Source organism: Caretta caretta, chromosome 1 (genome assembly GCF_965140235.1).
Source record: "Caretta caretta isolate rCarCar2 chromosome 1, rCarCar1.hap1, whole genome shotgun sequence".
Classification (NCBI taxonomy): Eukaryota; Metazoa; Chordata; order Testudines; family Cheloniidae; genus Caretta; species Caretta caretta.
Genome location: NC_134206.1, coordinates 334,679,450 through 334,693,896, shown reverse-complemented (window position 1 = coordinate 334,693,896; position 14,447 = coordinate 334,679,450). Strand labels below are relative to the sequence as shown.

The 14,447-nt window shown below is 39.7% G+C and overlaps 1 protein-coding gene across 4 annotated transcripts in view; it reads left to right on the top strand.

Moving 5' to 3' along the window:
* The window catches only part of PCLO (piccolo presynaptic cytomatrix protein), a 537,772-nt gene extending 523,695 nt beyond the window's left edge, over positions 1 to 14,077 (top strand). For all 4 annotated transcript variants that reach the window (XM_048836504.2, XM_048836503.2, XM_048836502.2 and 1 more), the window contains 3 exons: positions 3,756 to 3,890; positions 4,500 to 4,645; positions 8,977 to 14,077. In XM_048836504.2, coding sequence (XP_048692461.2) covers positions 3,756 to 3,890; positions 4,500 to 4,645; positions 8,977 to 9,117 — 422 coding nt within the window. In that variant the 3' untranslated portion in view covers positions 9,118 to 14,077. The remainder of the gene's footprint in view (positions 1 to 3,755; positions 3,891 to 4,499; positions 4,646 to 8,976) is intronic.
* The last annotated feature ends 370 nt before the right edge of the window (positions 14,078 to 14,447 follow it).

Here is a 14,447-nt window from a genome sequence, read left to right as displayed (position 1 = left end):
TATAAATGCAGTAAATTGGTACAATAACTGCAGATAAATGAATTAATAAATAAATTCTCTAGTCATCCAATGTCCTAGCAATATGGAGGCTCATAGTTATATATGAATAAGGGTTTATATCATGGGCACTAGAGCAAATTAAGTTTATAACACCCCTCAACTTCTTAAGGTTACCATTTAACAAAATAGTTTTCAGCAAATTATTGAATCAATTAGTTCTTAATTGCTAACGGATGCTTAATAAATCTGATGGCCTAATAATAAGCAATAATTATCCTGTCTTGCAGAAACTCATTAAATACTTAATCATAGCTATATTTTTTAAAGACTCTAATTACATAGTTCTTGGTAACACAGTTCTAAGGTGGTTTTAATTCAGCTAGACGTGCCCGTTACCCTGCACTTGAGTAAATATGTTTTTGACAACGAGGTAAGATTTTAATAATGTACAAAAACTGTCTTATTTCAGGAGAGGATGAGTGCACAAGGTTTGGATTTTTTCTGGATAAACCATCAATGTATCATCAACTGTGCAATGAATGTCCAATCCTATAAGGTATTGAGCACCTTGAACTCCAAGATCAGCCACAAAGATGCAGGAGAATAAATTTTAAACTATCTCAAAATAGGTAAAGCCAAGCCCATTTTTAAAGAAATGCTCAGTCTTCACCGACCATGAACCCTCATGAACAGTTCTAGACAGTTATATAGTGACTACCCCATCAATGTAGCCCTTCTTTAAATGTGTTTGTATTCTGCGAACCAAAACCCCAAACCAATGCGGATATGGGATACGTCTTATATCCCATTCAGAGTGATTATGCCAGGGTGGGTGAAAGGAGAGAATGGAAAGAGGAAGCCAAAGAGTTGGAAGGAAGTGAGGTAAATTCTGAGTCTTTAAAACAGTTTTGGTTCTTTAAATCAACAATGTGATTCAGTCCCCTGTTTCATGAGGCTGGTGCAAGGGCTCAAAGAGTCAGGTTAAACATCTTCAATCTCACACAATGGGAGAAGTGAAAATGAGTTAGGAGATACAGGAGTGCTATCAGGTTTCAAGTATCCTCCCCAAGGAAATATGTTTTCCCTGTGTAGCTGTTATAGCAGAAAAGTATCTGTGGAGATACACACTGATCTACAGTAAAATGCTAGATATTGAGACACTGAAGTGCTGCATCATAAAATGGGACTGACATTTTCAGGCACACTGTAAGATATTGTAAGCATATCTCTCTCTCTCTCTAGTCCACTGAATCCCATGTAACATTTCTCCATGCTGACTGATTTTGTGTTATTTTGAAAAGACATGTAAGTGAAGGGGAGAAAAAATAAAAAAGGAAGCAGACTCTGCCAGGAAAGCTGTTGCCTCAACAAATGTTGCAAATGAATGTAAAAGGGGTGGGGATGGAAGAGACAATAAAATAAAAAGCTTGGCAGCTGTTCTAGGAAAGGCTGGTGGTTAAGTGAAGATTGCCTGAAACTAATCACACGTTTCTGCTACAACTGTTTATACTGGCTTCACGTAGTTAATTATTATGGGATTCAATGCAAAAACAACACTGACCAAAGCACTAGCAACAGCAAGTGGTAGATTTGCCACTGTAGCTTTGAAATGTGTGCTGCCTTCATAAACACCTTTGCTAGTCTGTCTACAGAGCAAAACACAGCTCTACCCCCGTCTCTATTTCTGAGTCTTTCAGTACTTGGGGTCCAAGCCTGCAATGTGCTGAATACTGTCAGTTTCTATTGGTTGCTCAGCACTTTGCAGGTTAATACCATTGCCATCTTAAAATCTCACTGAGGCACATCAGATGGAACCGATTTATGGGTAATGGTAATAACGTATCTGACCATCCTCTTCACCAGTCTTGGCTATTGGTAAATCATTTCTGCCACAGTCACAGATCCTAACACCATGGGTGTCATTGCCCTTTCACACATATGTGCTTTACATTGGTGTAATGACACTCAGGGGGTTAGACCTATTTTGCATGAGAAGAGAGTCAAGCTCTATACATTGTGTTAGTGGGTCTGGCAAAAAAAAATGAGTGCTCTGATTGATGGAATGTAAGTCAAAGCAAAACTCTCATGAATGGATTAAGAGCAGGAGCAGACCCTCAAGGGAAGGTTTTCTGATTGCCAGGCTTGACAGTAATTTCACCTGCCCACATAAGAGCCCCTTCTGTCCCTCTAGGGGTGAAATCCTGACTCCACTAAAGTTGATGGGAAGACTTCAGCTGAGTGAGGATTTCATCCTCTGATGCTACCAGGTGCCAGTTTGTGGTCATTCTGTAATGAGCTGACTGCTTTCCATGACTCAATACAAATTTATTTAAATGGGGAAAACAATATAGTGTGTGAGGATTTTCTCATGGAAATCTGTGCTCCAGCAGCTGGTGCTGTGTAATGGGAACTATTCAAGTGCTGTAATATATTCATGGGACATGGAAGTAGCATCTAAAAGTCACTTTGGGAGTTTTGATGCTTTAAGAAAAGCAAGATTTTGTAGCAATTTGAAAGGCACATGTTTAATTGTTTCCATTCATCAAGATCACTTTTTATGATAACTCCTTGGCACCTTCTGCAAGGATTTCCTGGTAATGCATTAAACTCCAGACTGCTGGCACCAAAGAGTTAGACACCAAAGACTCTCACAGACTTCACTGGGCTTTGGATCAGGCCCCAAGTGAAGAAGAAGGTGAAACATTACGTTACACCAGCAAAGTGGCAGGTAGAGGTAATCTAGGCACAGCCCCTCTTTGGGGTTATTGCAGAGCCAGGACATGTTCTGCCAGGAGCCCCGGGGAGTGCTCATACATCTCTGCCCATTTAAGCAATGCAGCATATCACCCTCCACTCTGGGCATCTAGCCAAGAGCAATGCCTGGGCTGTGGGCCTGCCACTCTGCCTAGTCCATGTGCAGGCTGCACAAAGGTGGAGGAAGGCTCTTTTCTTCTGCCCCCTTCCCTGCACTGTACATGCACATAATGGCTGGGGAAAATATCGTATATCGTCTAAAGGGAATATAATTGCATAGCTTCACATACAAATGTAATGGTTTGACATAGAGTAGTCCTGTCCAGAGAGCTATTAGGGAATTCATGACCGTTCAAAATAATTGCACTTACATGTTTATTGGATGAATTTGATTTTTATAAATCTTTATTGTACATTGAATAATATCCCTTATTCTTTTTGAATGGAGTAATTTCAGAGTCCTGACCTAAAACTTTCAATAGCATCTCAGTGGCTTAGGAACTTAAACCCATTTACTTTCAGTGATACTTAGACAGATCGGGCCCGATTTTCAAAAGTATTTAGATGCCTAAAATGCAGATAGGCACCCAACAGAATCTTTAAAACTCCTAGAAGCGTAATGCCCATGTGAGTTAGGTACCTATGTGCTTTTGGAAGGCCCATTAGGCGCCTATCTGCAGTATTAGCTACTTCAACATGTTTGAAAATCTGGCCCAAAATAACTGTCGCTTTGGAAAATGGGATTAGGCTCCTAACTCACTTTAGAAAATATTCCCTTATTTGCTTCTTGAATTAAATAAGTTCTGATGTCTGTGACTGTATGTGCTACTGTTGACTGCATATGTCCACCCTGTTTGCTTTTATCTAGTCATTGTTTTTATACAGCACCTCTCATTGTAACAAATGAGAAAAGTATAACACAATCTCCTTCCTAAATACAGTACTTAGAGCCCCCCTCCATTTCCCTTCACTATAATGGGTTTTGTTTTTCTGCTTTCTAGGTAAAACCCAGGTGATAGGTGAAATCAAGATTGCATTGAAGAAGGAAATGAAGACTGATGGAGAACAGCTAATAGTTGAAATCCTTCAGTGCAGAAATATCACCTACAAGTTTAAATCTCCAGATCACTTACCAGGTACCAGTCAGAAACAGCTTTATGATACAGTACTGAGCAACAAGCAGGACACTGACTCACACATTTAATGATATTATTGCCATAGAAAAATCATTTTGTTTGTTAAGCAAAATGACGTATGTTTTTTTTGTTCCTGTGAACATTTTTGATGAAAATGTGTTTTTTGAATTTTTTCTTGAAATGTTTTTTGCATTTATGTCGAATTCAAAATGTTTCAATTTATTGTTGCATTAAAAATGAACATTTGTCAGTTTTGTGTTTTCACAAAAAAATAGACATTTCTGGTGAAAATTTCTGTTTTGTCAAAAAAAGGTACTTTTCATTGAAAAAATATTTCAGATGAAAATTTCCTAACAGCAGTAATATTTTGACAGAGCCATAAAGACATCAAGACTGGTTTTGCTGTCAGTGACACCAGTGCAAATCCAGAGTAATTTCCTTGGCTTCAGTGGAGTGACTCTAGTTTCACTCCGGTGTAAATGACAGCAGGATATGGCTCCACGGTATACAGAGGTGTATTTTGTCTCCGTACTTCTCACCCATTGAAATCTGCAGTGACAATGACACCTTAAGAGCGCCTGTATCATAGGTTGAATCTTTCTTCCACAGATCTGTATGTGAAGCTGTATGTTGTCAATATCTCTACCCAGAAGAGAGTAATTAAGAAGAAAACCAGAGTGTGCAGGCATGACCGAGAGCCTTCATTTAACGAGACGTTTAGATTTAGTTTGAGTCCTGCTGGGCATTCTCTTCAGGTAATTCTGCATCTTATTACAACATAATTTTATATGTCTTCCATGCTGTGCTTTGGGAATTAGAGATCAAACTCCCATTCCCAGTGACTTGCCTAACAGGTTACTTAAAAAATAAGATTGCAAAGGAAATAGCACCGTTATCTCCACTCTCTTGCTTTCTTTTAGTAGGTTGAATGCAGTGTACCTAATGTCATGTCTTTAGGGGAAGGATGGTCTTGTAGGTGAATTAATCACAAGACTAAGGGCTTGGCTACACTTGCGACTTACAGCATAATAAAGGAGCCCCATACGCACTAGCTCACTACCCATCCACACTGGCACGTAGAGCGCTCTGACTCCGTGGCTATAACGCTGCTGGTACTCCACCTCGGCGAGTGGAATAACGTTTGCTGTGCCCCCGCTGGAGCACTGCTGCGCCACTGTGAATGAGGTGTTGCATTACTGCTCTCTGATTGACCTCTGGAAATGTCCCATAATCCCCTTAGGTCAAGTGGCCACTCTTGTCATTGTTTTGAACTCACTGTAGGAATGCGGATATGCCCTTTCAAAGCTCTGTTTCTGACAGCTGGCTGCTTATCTGCTCCGGGACAAAGGAACCATTACTGAGGAATGCTGCTTGCTTTGAGTGAGTGAGAGAGAGGCAGGCAGGGGGAGAGGGAGGTCTGCTGCTGTCTGAACTTACAAGACAGCATGCTGACACGCTCTCAGCCCCCCAAAACCCACTCTCTCTCCCTCCACATACACACAACGCACTCCCTGTCACACCCCACCCCCCTGCATTTGAAAAGCACGTTGCAGCCAGTTGCATGCTGGGATAGCTATCACAGTGCACTGCTGTTTGTGGCATTGCAAAAGCTGCTAATGTGGCCACGCCAGTGCGCTTCCAGCTGAGAGTGTAAACACTCGGCAGCGTTTTCCCTGCTGTGGTCTTCGAAGGCTGCTTTAACTCCCAGCGCTCTACAACTGCAAGTGTAGCCATGCCCTAAGAGTCAGAAGATTTGGGTACTAGTCACAGCTATGCCTCTGACTCATGAACACAGATTCTGCAAGTTGCATAGTCTCTATTTCCCCATCGCTAAAAGGGGATAATGATATTTACTCAGTTCTGCAGAGAACTTTGAGATCTTCAGATGCAAAATGCTACTTAACAGCCAGGTGTTGTTATCATTTATTAGAAATAATTTACTGAAGCTCAAAGAGATAGATGTGAAGCATAGCGCACTGGAGCCAGCTTGTTTAATTTACAATCTGGCACACATCAAAGCTTGAGTGGAGCTGCACCAGGAGGCAAAATCCCTCTTCCTGCTGCTCAGTATGTCAGTGGGCTGTGCACATTGCCCCAGCTCTCACTGGTGCTCCCTGCTTTCCTCGGTGTGTCCAGCTGGCTGCTTGGGTTGGTGCAAAGGTAGGCGACAGCCTACGTCTCTTCTTAATTTTCATTACCTGTTAACCCTAATAAAAAGAACAGGAGTACTTGTGGCACCTTAGAGACTAACACATTTATTTGAGCATAAGCTTTCGTGACCTACAGCTCACTTCATCTAAACATAACAATGTCTCTTTATTATAGGCAGGACTGATGGTACCACCTACTATTATTATGGTTGCCCAACATATAGTTACTTATAACGGCCAAACTTTAACCATTTTGGGCTACAATTTTCCATACGGGGTGTCTGCTTCAGGCTGAATTGGTTTGAAAAATGTCGGCCCACACAGCTGAGCTCTTTCAAAGAAAGAGGCTACAGAAAATTTATTGTTTTGCCCATGTTAAAAAATTCCGATGACCTTTCCTTTGAAAAGATCTAGTGCCCCTGTGCTTTGCAGCAGGGACTTGAAATTTGGCAGGGGATATTGTTTTTGTTTCAGGATGTATTTTTTGCCATCCCCATTGTTCTGTTTGGACCCAGCAGAGAAGTAAATAGGCACAGAGGGAGCCAATAGAAACACAGCCCTCTGCTGTGTGGTGGCTTTTTTGTCCTAGCTGCAAATCAGAAACCAACATGAAAGAGAGGCTTTGCATTAGGGAGTGGGGGGACTGTTCAAACATTTAAAGGGACATGCTATCACACCTATGAAAATCTGCTCAAATCTTGCCTTTGAAAAATTGCAGCTCACACATGCTCAAAAGGTTGTTTGTTTGTTTTTTTCAATTTTGAGCAGCTAAAATCTCCAAACATTCTATCTACTCTGGGCATGCTCCAGCTCAAGGCTGAGCAGCACTTCTCTTGCAATTGCAGCTCAGGGCTTCTGTGGGCAATGCTGGGGTCTGGGCCTGGGTTTGAGATTGAGCATACTGGAACTGAGAACAGTCATTCCTGTGCTCTAAATGCCCCTCCTGCTGGACCTAGGCAATGTGGAGGTAGAAGCTGTCTGAAGCTGCAGAGGGATAAGAGCTGAATCTTCACGGATGGGGCAGTAGACGAAGGCAAGGAGCTTGAAGGAATAGACTGGGACCAGAGGCTAGGAGGTGGGGAGAAGGAGCCTGGGAGTTGGGGTGAGGAGGTGACTGGGACAAGCAACCTTAATTCTGGCATTTCTTAACTTTTGAGTGCTTGATTTTGCAACGTTCATCGTGTTGTTTTGACATAGTTTTCCTGTGTATAATATTTATATAGTGCCTTTCATCTGAGACTTTAAAAATGCATGACTGACACTCATGAAGACAGCCTCTCAACACCTTTATGAAGTATTATTGTACCCATTTTACACATGAGGAAAATAAGGTTGTGACGGGTTGGATCACAGAAACCCCCTTGGGACTGCCAGCTGATGTGCCAAGACTACTTCTGCCCCTGCTTTCCCTGCCAGCCTGGGACTCTGGAACCCTGCCTGGTTGTGCCAGACACGCTTTCTGGTTACAAACACAGACCTAGGTCTGAAGCACATCCCACAAACTGCAGGCTTAACTGAAAGCAGCCTAAGAAGTGTTCCTGTCTTTAACACTCAGATGCCCAACTCCCAATGGGGTCCAAACCCCAAATAAATCCGTTTTACCCTCTATAAAGCTTATACAGGGTAAACTCATAAATTATTTTCCCTCTATAACACTGATAGAGAGATATGCACAGCTGTTTGCCCCCCCACCCCAGGTATTAATACATACTCTAGGTTAATTAATAAGTAAAAATTGATTTTATTAAATACAGGAAGTAGGATTTAAGTGGTTCCAAGTAATACCAGACAGAACAAAGTGAATTACCAAGAAAAATAAAATAAAACACGCAAGCCTATGCCTAATACAGTAAGAAAGTGATTACAGATGAAACCTCACCCTTAGAGGTGTTCCAGTAAGCTTCTTTTACAGACTAACCTCCTTCTAGTCTGGGTCCAGCAATCACTCCCATCCTTGTGGCTACTGTCCTTTGTTCCAGTCTCTTTCAGGTAACCTTCAGGGGTGGAGAGGCTACCTCTTGAGCCAGCTGAAGACAGAATGGAGGGGTCTCCCAGGGGCTTAAATAGACTTTCTCTCGTGGGTGGAGACTCCCTCCTCTCTCCTATGCAAAGTCCAACTCCAAGATGGAGTTTTGGAGTCACATGGGCAAGTCACATGTCCGTGCATGACTCAGTTTTTACAGGCAGCAGCCATTGACCACATTCTATCTTGAATGTTTCCAGGAAGACTTCTTATGTGGATTGGAGTCTTCCAAGATCCATTGTTCATTAAGTGTTTCTTGACTGGGCACTTAATTTGCACATTCCTTTCTCAAGAAGCTAACCAAATGCTTCACTAAGGCTACTTAAAATCAAGCAAGTACACAGCCAATATTCATAACTTCGAGTACAAAAATGATACATGCCTACAAATGGGATGAATATATTCAGTAGATCATAACCTTTCCGGATATATGTTATATGGCATATGTAGCATAAAACATATTCCAGTTATGTTATATTTACATTCATAAGCATATTTCCATAAAGCATTATGGGGGTGCAACGTCACAAAGGTACATAAAGATTAAGTCCCAAATGCACACACCTAGATGTCTAAAACTGGGCTCCCAAAATTATAGGCCATTGTCAAAAATTTGGCCACATTTTGCGTTTGAGCTGAGGATAGACTCCAGGACTGCTGAATTCCATTCATCTGCTCTAGCCAGTAGATCACAGAACAAGGAAGTGGAATAGGGGAGAAGCTCTGCGTTCACTGCATTTCCTCTCAAATGGGGTAATATCCTTGTGTAGTAGGCTGTGCGTTGATGTTTCCTTACTGTTCTACAGGTGCAAACCTAGATGTCAACATTTCTGAATCTTTATTGTACACCAGCAAGTGGTATGTGTAATTAAGCAAATAAGACAATTTTAACCATGTTTTTTTTTCTTCCCAGATTCTGCTTGTCTCCAATGGAGGGAAGTTTATGAAAAAGACACTGATTGGTGAAGCTTATATCTGGCTTGACAAAGTGGATCTAAGGAAAAGAATAGTAAACTGGCACAAACTGATGGTCAGCTCTACACAAACACATTGAGCAGACTAGTCTGCTTAGGGCACTAAACCTTGCAGCGTCTGCTGTAAATGGCATTACTCCAAGACTATAGTTTAATATTGTGTTTAGCTAGGCTTTCAGAATACCAAGTAGGGAAGAGTGAGCTCTGGGCTACATAGCACACTTAAATGAGGGCTAGTCAACTTGTTTTGCTGTAAAAGATAGCAAAGAAAAAAAGTGAGCCCAGAACTAAAAGCGAGGAAGTTTGAAAAGAAGATGGATATGAGGGCTCCTTGACATTGGACTCTTTGTGGCTGTCAGGAGAGTAACTCAGAAAGAAATAATGAAGGCTTGAAGGCAGCTGTTAATGCAGAGTTTGGCTGCGGCTGGAAGTAATGTGTCTGAGAGAGCAATCTGCGTTTCTGTGCAACCAGAAGGAGATCATTTTATGCAAAAGCACCTAGGATGACTGGTTTTTCAAATCTCACTTATCAGAAGTGTAAAACTTGTTCCTCTGCACCTTAAAATCTCTGATAATTTGTTGTTGTGAGATTATGCCACAGGACACAAACTGCAGGCTGTTTGTAGTGATGGGAACATTATTTTACATGTTTTTTTTCCCTTTATGTAAAGAAGATACACTATATAGAGAATCAGATCAAAATTATTTCATTTTTGTTTCCATGCACTAACAATGGGTGTAGGTCTCGGTCCTGGAATGTAAAGAATAAAAGCACACCCGTGGCTATTTTTTGTTTTTGGAGGGTGGTTGGAAAGAGAAAGGATCAAATGGAAATTGCACTAAATAAGGATGGGGGTGGGAGAGAATGTTTTCTGTGCGAATGAAACTGCAATTCATCCTTCCCTTTGGGTCAGCGGTTTACAAAAATGGGTTTGTCTCTTTACAGTTTAAGCACTGAGATCAATGCTATAATTTCAACTATTCCCTTTTTGTCTCCAACCATCAGCCTTACCCTTAGACTGTTTAAAGGCAGTAAAAGTTTAAAATATAGAGTATGTACTCTGAAACATTAGACCCATTGTGCTAATGCTACCCTGCTGTTTGTGGAGCTCTGGATCAACAACAACCTCAGCAACACACACACTCCTTCTTGACAGCTAACAAGAAGGAATAACAAAATGTTTACCATCTGGGGATTGAAACATTAATGCGTGTCAAGAATTTCCTTTGAGAATCTCAGGTGAATGACTGAAACTAGTCCATTCAAATGTGGCTTGACAGTTATGAAATATGTAATTAAATGAAGGTCACTGGCAACACTATAGCTTAAGGTTGTGTCGGAGATTCCACAATAAAAGTTCGATTTTCAGGTGTTTATAACTCAGCGGTAACAATTTCCTTTTGACTGAAACTTTGCATAGGGGATCTTAAACTGGGTGTGATAATTTTCTTCTAACTCAGATTAAAAGAAAAAGGAAAGTACTTTCATCATTCTTAAAATTGTAGAAATATTTAAAATAAATTGGCATGGGATTAATTCCCTTACTGTTCAAAAATGGCTTCATATTTTATACCTTCATATTTTGAAGCGATTTGGCAGGGGATTACCCTGAAAGATCATTGCTTTTTTGTATTTAAAAAGAAAGTGACCAAATGTAAAATGCTGGCAAGTGTTTACTGTGTTTACCCAACAGGAACTTTTCATACACCATTTTAAGTACCCATGTTGTTTTTTTTTACTAGGGTAAAAACATGACTTACATGGTCAATTCAAATTATTCCTTGGGATAAGAATTATATGCTTTAAATAAAATAGGGATAGATGAGAAACCAGATTGACTCTGAAAGAGCTATTGCAGTTGTTTAACTTGATGACACTTTTCTACATATTTTTCCATTTATTTATTCAAAATTAAAAATAACACCATGGGAAATGAGTGCAATATAGAGCAACGGGAAAATGTTAGGGATACACAAACCAAAGAAAGACAAGTAAGTCCAAGTTAAGGCTTTGGTGTACCACATTTTACTTGCAACACAATGCATTCCTACCAAAATGCCATAAGTTATCATAAAGACACAACAGCACTGTCAGTGGCAGCATGGCGTGTGCTTTGACTTTTAGTGTTGTGCTTTTGTCAGTGTTTTACCCAACTTCGATCTTATGTAATCACAGTCTGTTGGTGATCATATAAAATATCCTAAATATTGTGATTTATATGGAGAGTAAGATTCTTAAAAACCAAAATCCCCAACCAAACCAAAAATCCCTAAGTGGGATTTTTTTAAAAAAAATCTTTCATGTAAATATTGCTCCTTTGTTGAGTTATTTTAAATGCCTGATGTCTACAGTAAGTCCTTTCTTTTCTGAAATGTCCAATTTCAATTACTGCATGAAGTAAAAGCAGTGAGATGTGCAATTTTGTGCAAACTGCTGGTAATTTTGTTCTTGCTCAGATTTATTATGAAGACCGCGAGTCATGCTGATGGTTGCTATGGAGATTTCCAGCAGGTGCTAGCACTGACTGGATGGCTTACTAGGAAGCCTATAATCATTATTCTTAATTGACGAAAGTGGGCTGGCATACTTTGCTCTTACATGCATTCACAAATGTTTCTGGTATTTTTATGAAACGGGATTGCTTGTTTGGTGTGGCTGGGGTTGTCCAGGAAAGCCACAGTTACTTTGGAATTAGCTCTCTGAAATGGGTTTAATTCATGCATCTTTATATATTGAAATTCAAGTGTGACTTGTCTGTTGGAATCCCACAGAGAAATACAAAGGGTAGTGGCTGTCAGGAAAACTGGTCACTATTAGCAATGGCTTGACCAACAGCAGTAGTGAGAGGACTCTTTTAATTTCATAGTTGTTCTCCTGTGCAAAGAGATAGTGACAGAGCTGGGTCCATACACTTTCCCTTTTGTGAGATTACCATCAATTCAGAGTTCGCAAGATGCTTCCAAAGTGTGCCAAGTTCCTTTTTTGATCAGATCTCTAGGTTGTACTGGAATCATTCTATGCAACACTGTTTCGTGTTTGAATGCATTTTTCTTTTTTGGGTGAATGAAGTCAGGAAAAAAACCCTTCTTGTGACATTAAAAAAAAACAAACAAACCCACCAAACAAGGACTATTAGTATTTTTTACTTTTTTTGTATATATTGCAACATATTCTTTCACCCCTCCCCCCCATTTTATGTTTCTTCTAGTGGCTGAAAGTCCTTAGATGTGGCAGCAGATCTTATCCTCTCTAAATGATTGATTATTAGTGAATTCACACGTTTCTTTGAAGATGCATATTGTGGCTAGGCAATGGCAGAAGCATTTTAATTTGTTTTATTCATACGTCTGCTGAGTCAACAGAGATTGAAGTTGCTTCTTTGTTCAAGGCCTTGTACAGTGGAAACAAGCTGAATTACAAGAAAAAGCACAGTGTATGTGTTTACAAATAACAGGGATTTCTAATGTGGTCATTACTATTATGCATACAATGAGCAACAAACCATTTTCTTTTTTCCTAGTTCACACTAAACATGAGAGTTTCTATGATGACTGTTGAGCTAGTACTTTATCATTACACTTTAAAGGGATAGTATCCAGGGGAAATATGAGTGCTGCTGCTTTATTATTACCCACGTTTTTTACATCATATCTCAGCGGAAGTAATAAGGGCCTGATCCAACGCCTATCGAAGTCAATGGTAATCTTTCCATTCACTTCAGTGTGGTTTTGGATCAAGACCTAGGAATTGATAGAGTTAATTTTCTGGATACATAGGTGTTCCAATGGTTAGATTGTGGGGGATACTGTAGCTGGTAACCAGCTGATATTGATTCTGACTCTAGGAATGAGGAGGAGGAGGACTGCTGGGGAAGAAGAAGCTAGTGTACCCTATAGAAATGATTTAATTAGTATTTAGTTTCATGGAAATATCATAAAGATGTTAATAGTATTTTTTTAATCTTATTATTTGAATCATAACTGACAATATTTTTAAGTACTTTATTTTCATTGCTACAGTGTCTGTATCCCAGATTCCACTAAGTATCTATCTAGATATGTACATACATATATGTATAAGAGAAAAATTGCATCTGTGTAACTGAAACTTGAAGTAATAATGGAACAGAGAGGTAGTTCAGTGTAAGTATCCACCTACATCACATTTGGGGCCCAATCCTGCATTCCTGGTTGCACCCGGGCTGAAGGATTGGGCCTTCTTTTTGAATTGCTAGTTGCCTTTGGTAAGAAAGTAGAAAGAATAAGCAAAATCTGGATACTCTCTCTTTAAATCATAAGATGCATTTTGACGTTTTCCGTATGTTCTGGTTTATCCTTTTTTAAAAGAAGATTAATAAATATACTGATGAGCTCAAAATTATAATATATATTATATATATATATATATATCCATAACTCAGACTACGTGATTTGAGAGAAAGCAGTTTTCTTAATTTGTTACCCTGTAAATAAGTATACATTTTTGTATAACAAATCAAGTTTGAATTATGAATTCCATCTGGTGTCCAAGCATGTGAATGTGAGTATTATTTGACTGTATCTTGTATAGATGTTCAGTGACGTGCTCAGGTGCTCAGCAATAGCTGACTAGCGTGTGTGCTGTCATGCTAGCAGACTATGTGTACAGCGTATCCAATGTTTAAAAAAAATCTACAAAAATACCTTAAAAAAAACCAAACAACAAGAAGAGTAGTCCTTGGAGAAATGTAATGTTTCTTCAATGAATGTTGCATGCATTGATGGTGGTTTGTTATTTTTGTTTGTTTGTTTTATTTATTTTGCTTCTGAATTCTCTCAGCAAAACAAAACAAACTTGTTCTAAAAATTGTATAAATTGAGACAAAAGCAGTATGAGAACTGTATACAGAAAATGCTTGTAAATCTGTCTCGGTTTCCACTTTATGTATAAATCCATGTTATGGTTTTGTGGTTGTATACAGGATGTATCTTGAGAACTTATGCAAATTGTGCTGTATAAAGGCTGTTAACCCAGTCTGACTAATAAATATTTAAAATATCCACTTTGGTTTTTTTTTCCCCATTGAATGCATAAATCTATACACATAGGAATTTTGCCGGCCTTAATTCATCCTCCACATTGACTTTAGTGGGCTTACAGTAGGGTTGAATTTAGCCCAGCTGTGATGCTGTACCCAACACCTACCTAGTGAAGCTACCATTCCGAACCCTACATGGGCACCCCCTCCCAAGGTGTTTGCAATTCCACCATTTTCCCACATTTTCAGTGTTAAATAGGGCTTGCTTTGCCCTAGGGTCCCTCAGACAGATTAGCACCCGCATTCCCCAAGAGGAATCTCGATGCCTTGCCTGTATTCCTCCTGGCATCTCCCAGACAGCACACATCAGTGTGATTCTAGCAGCACCCTGG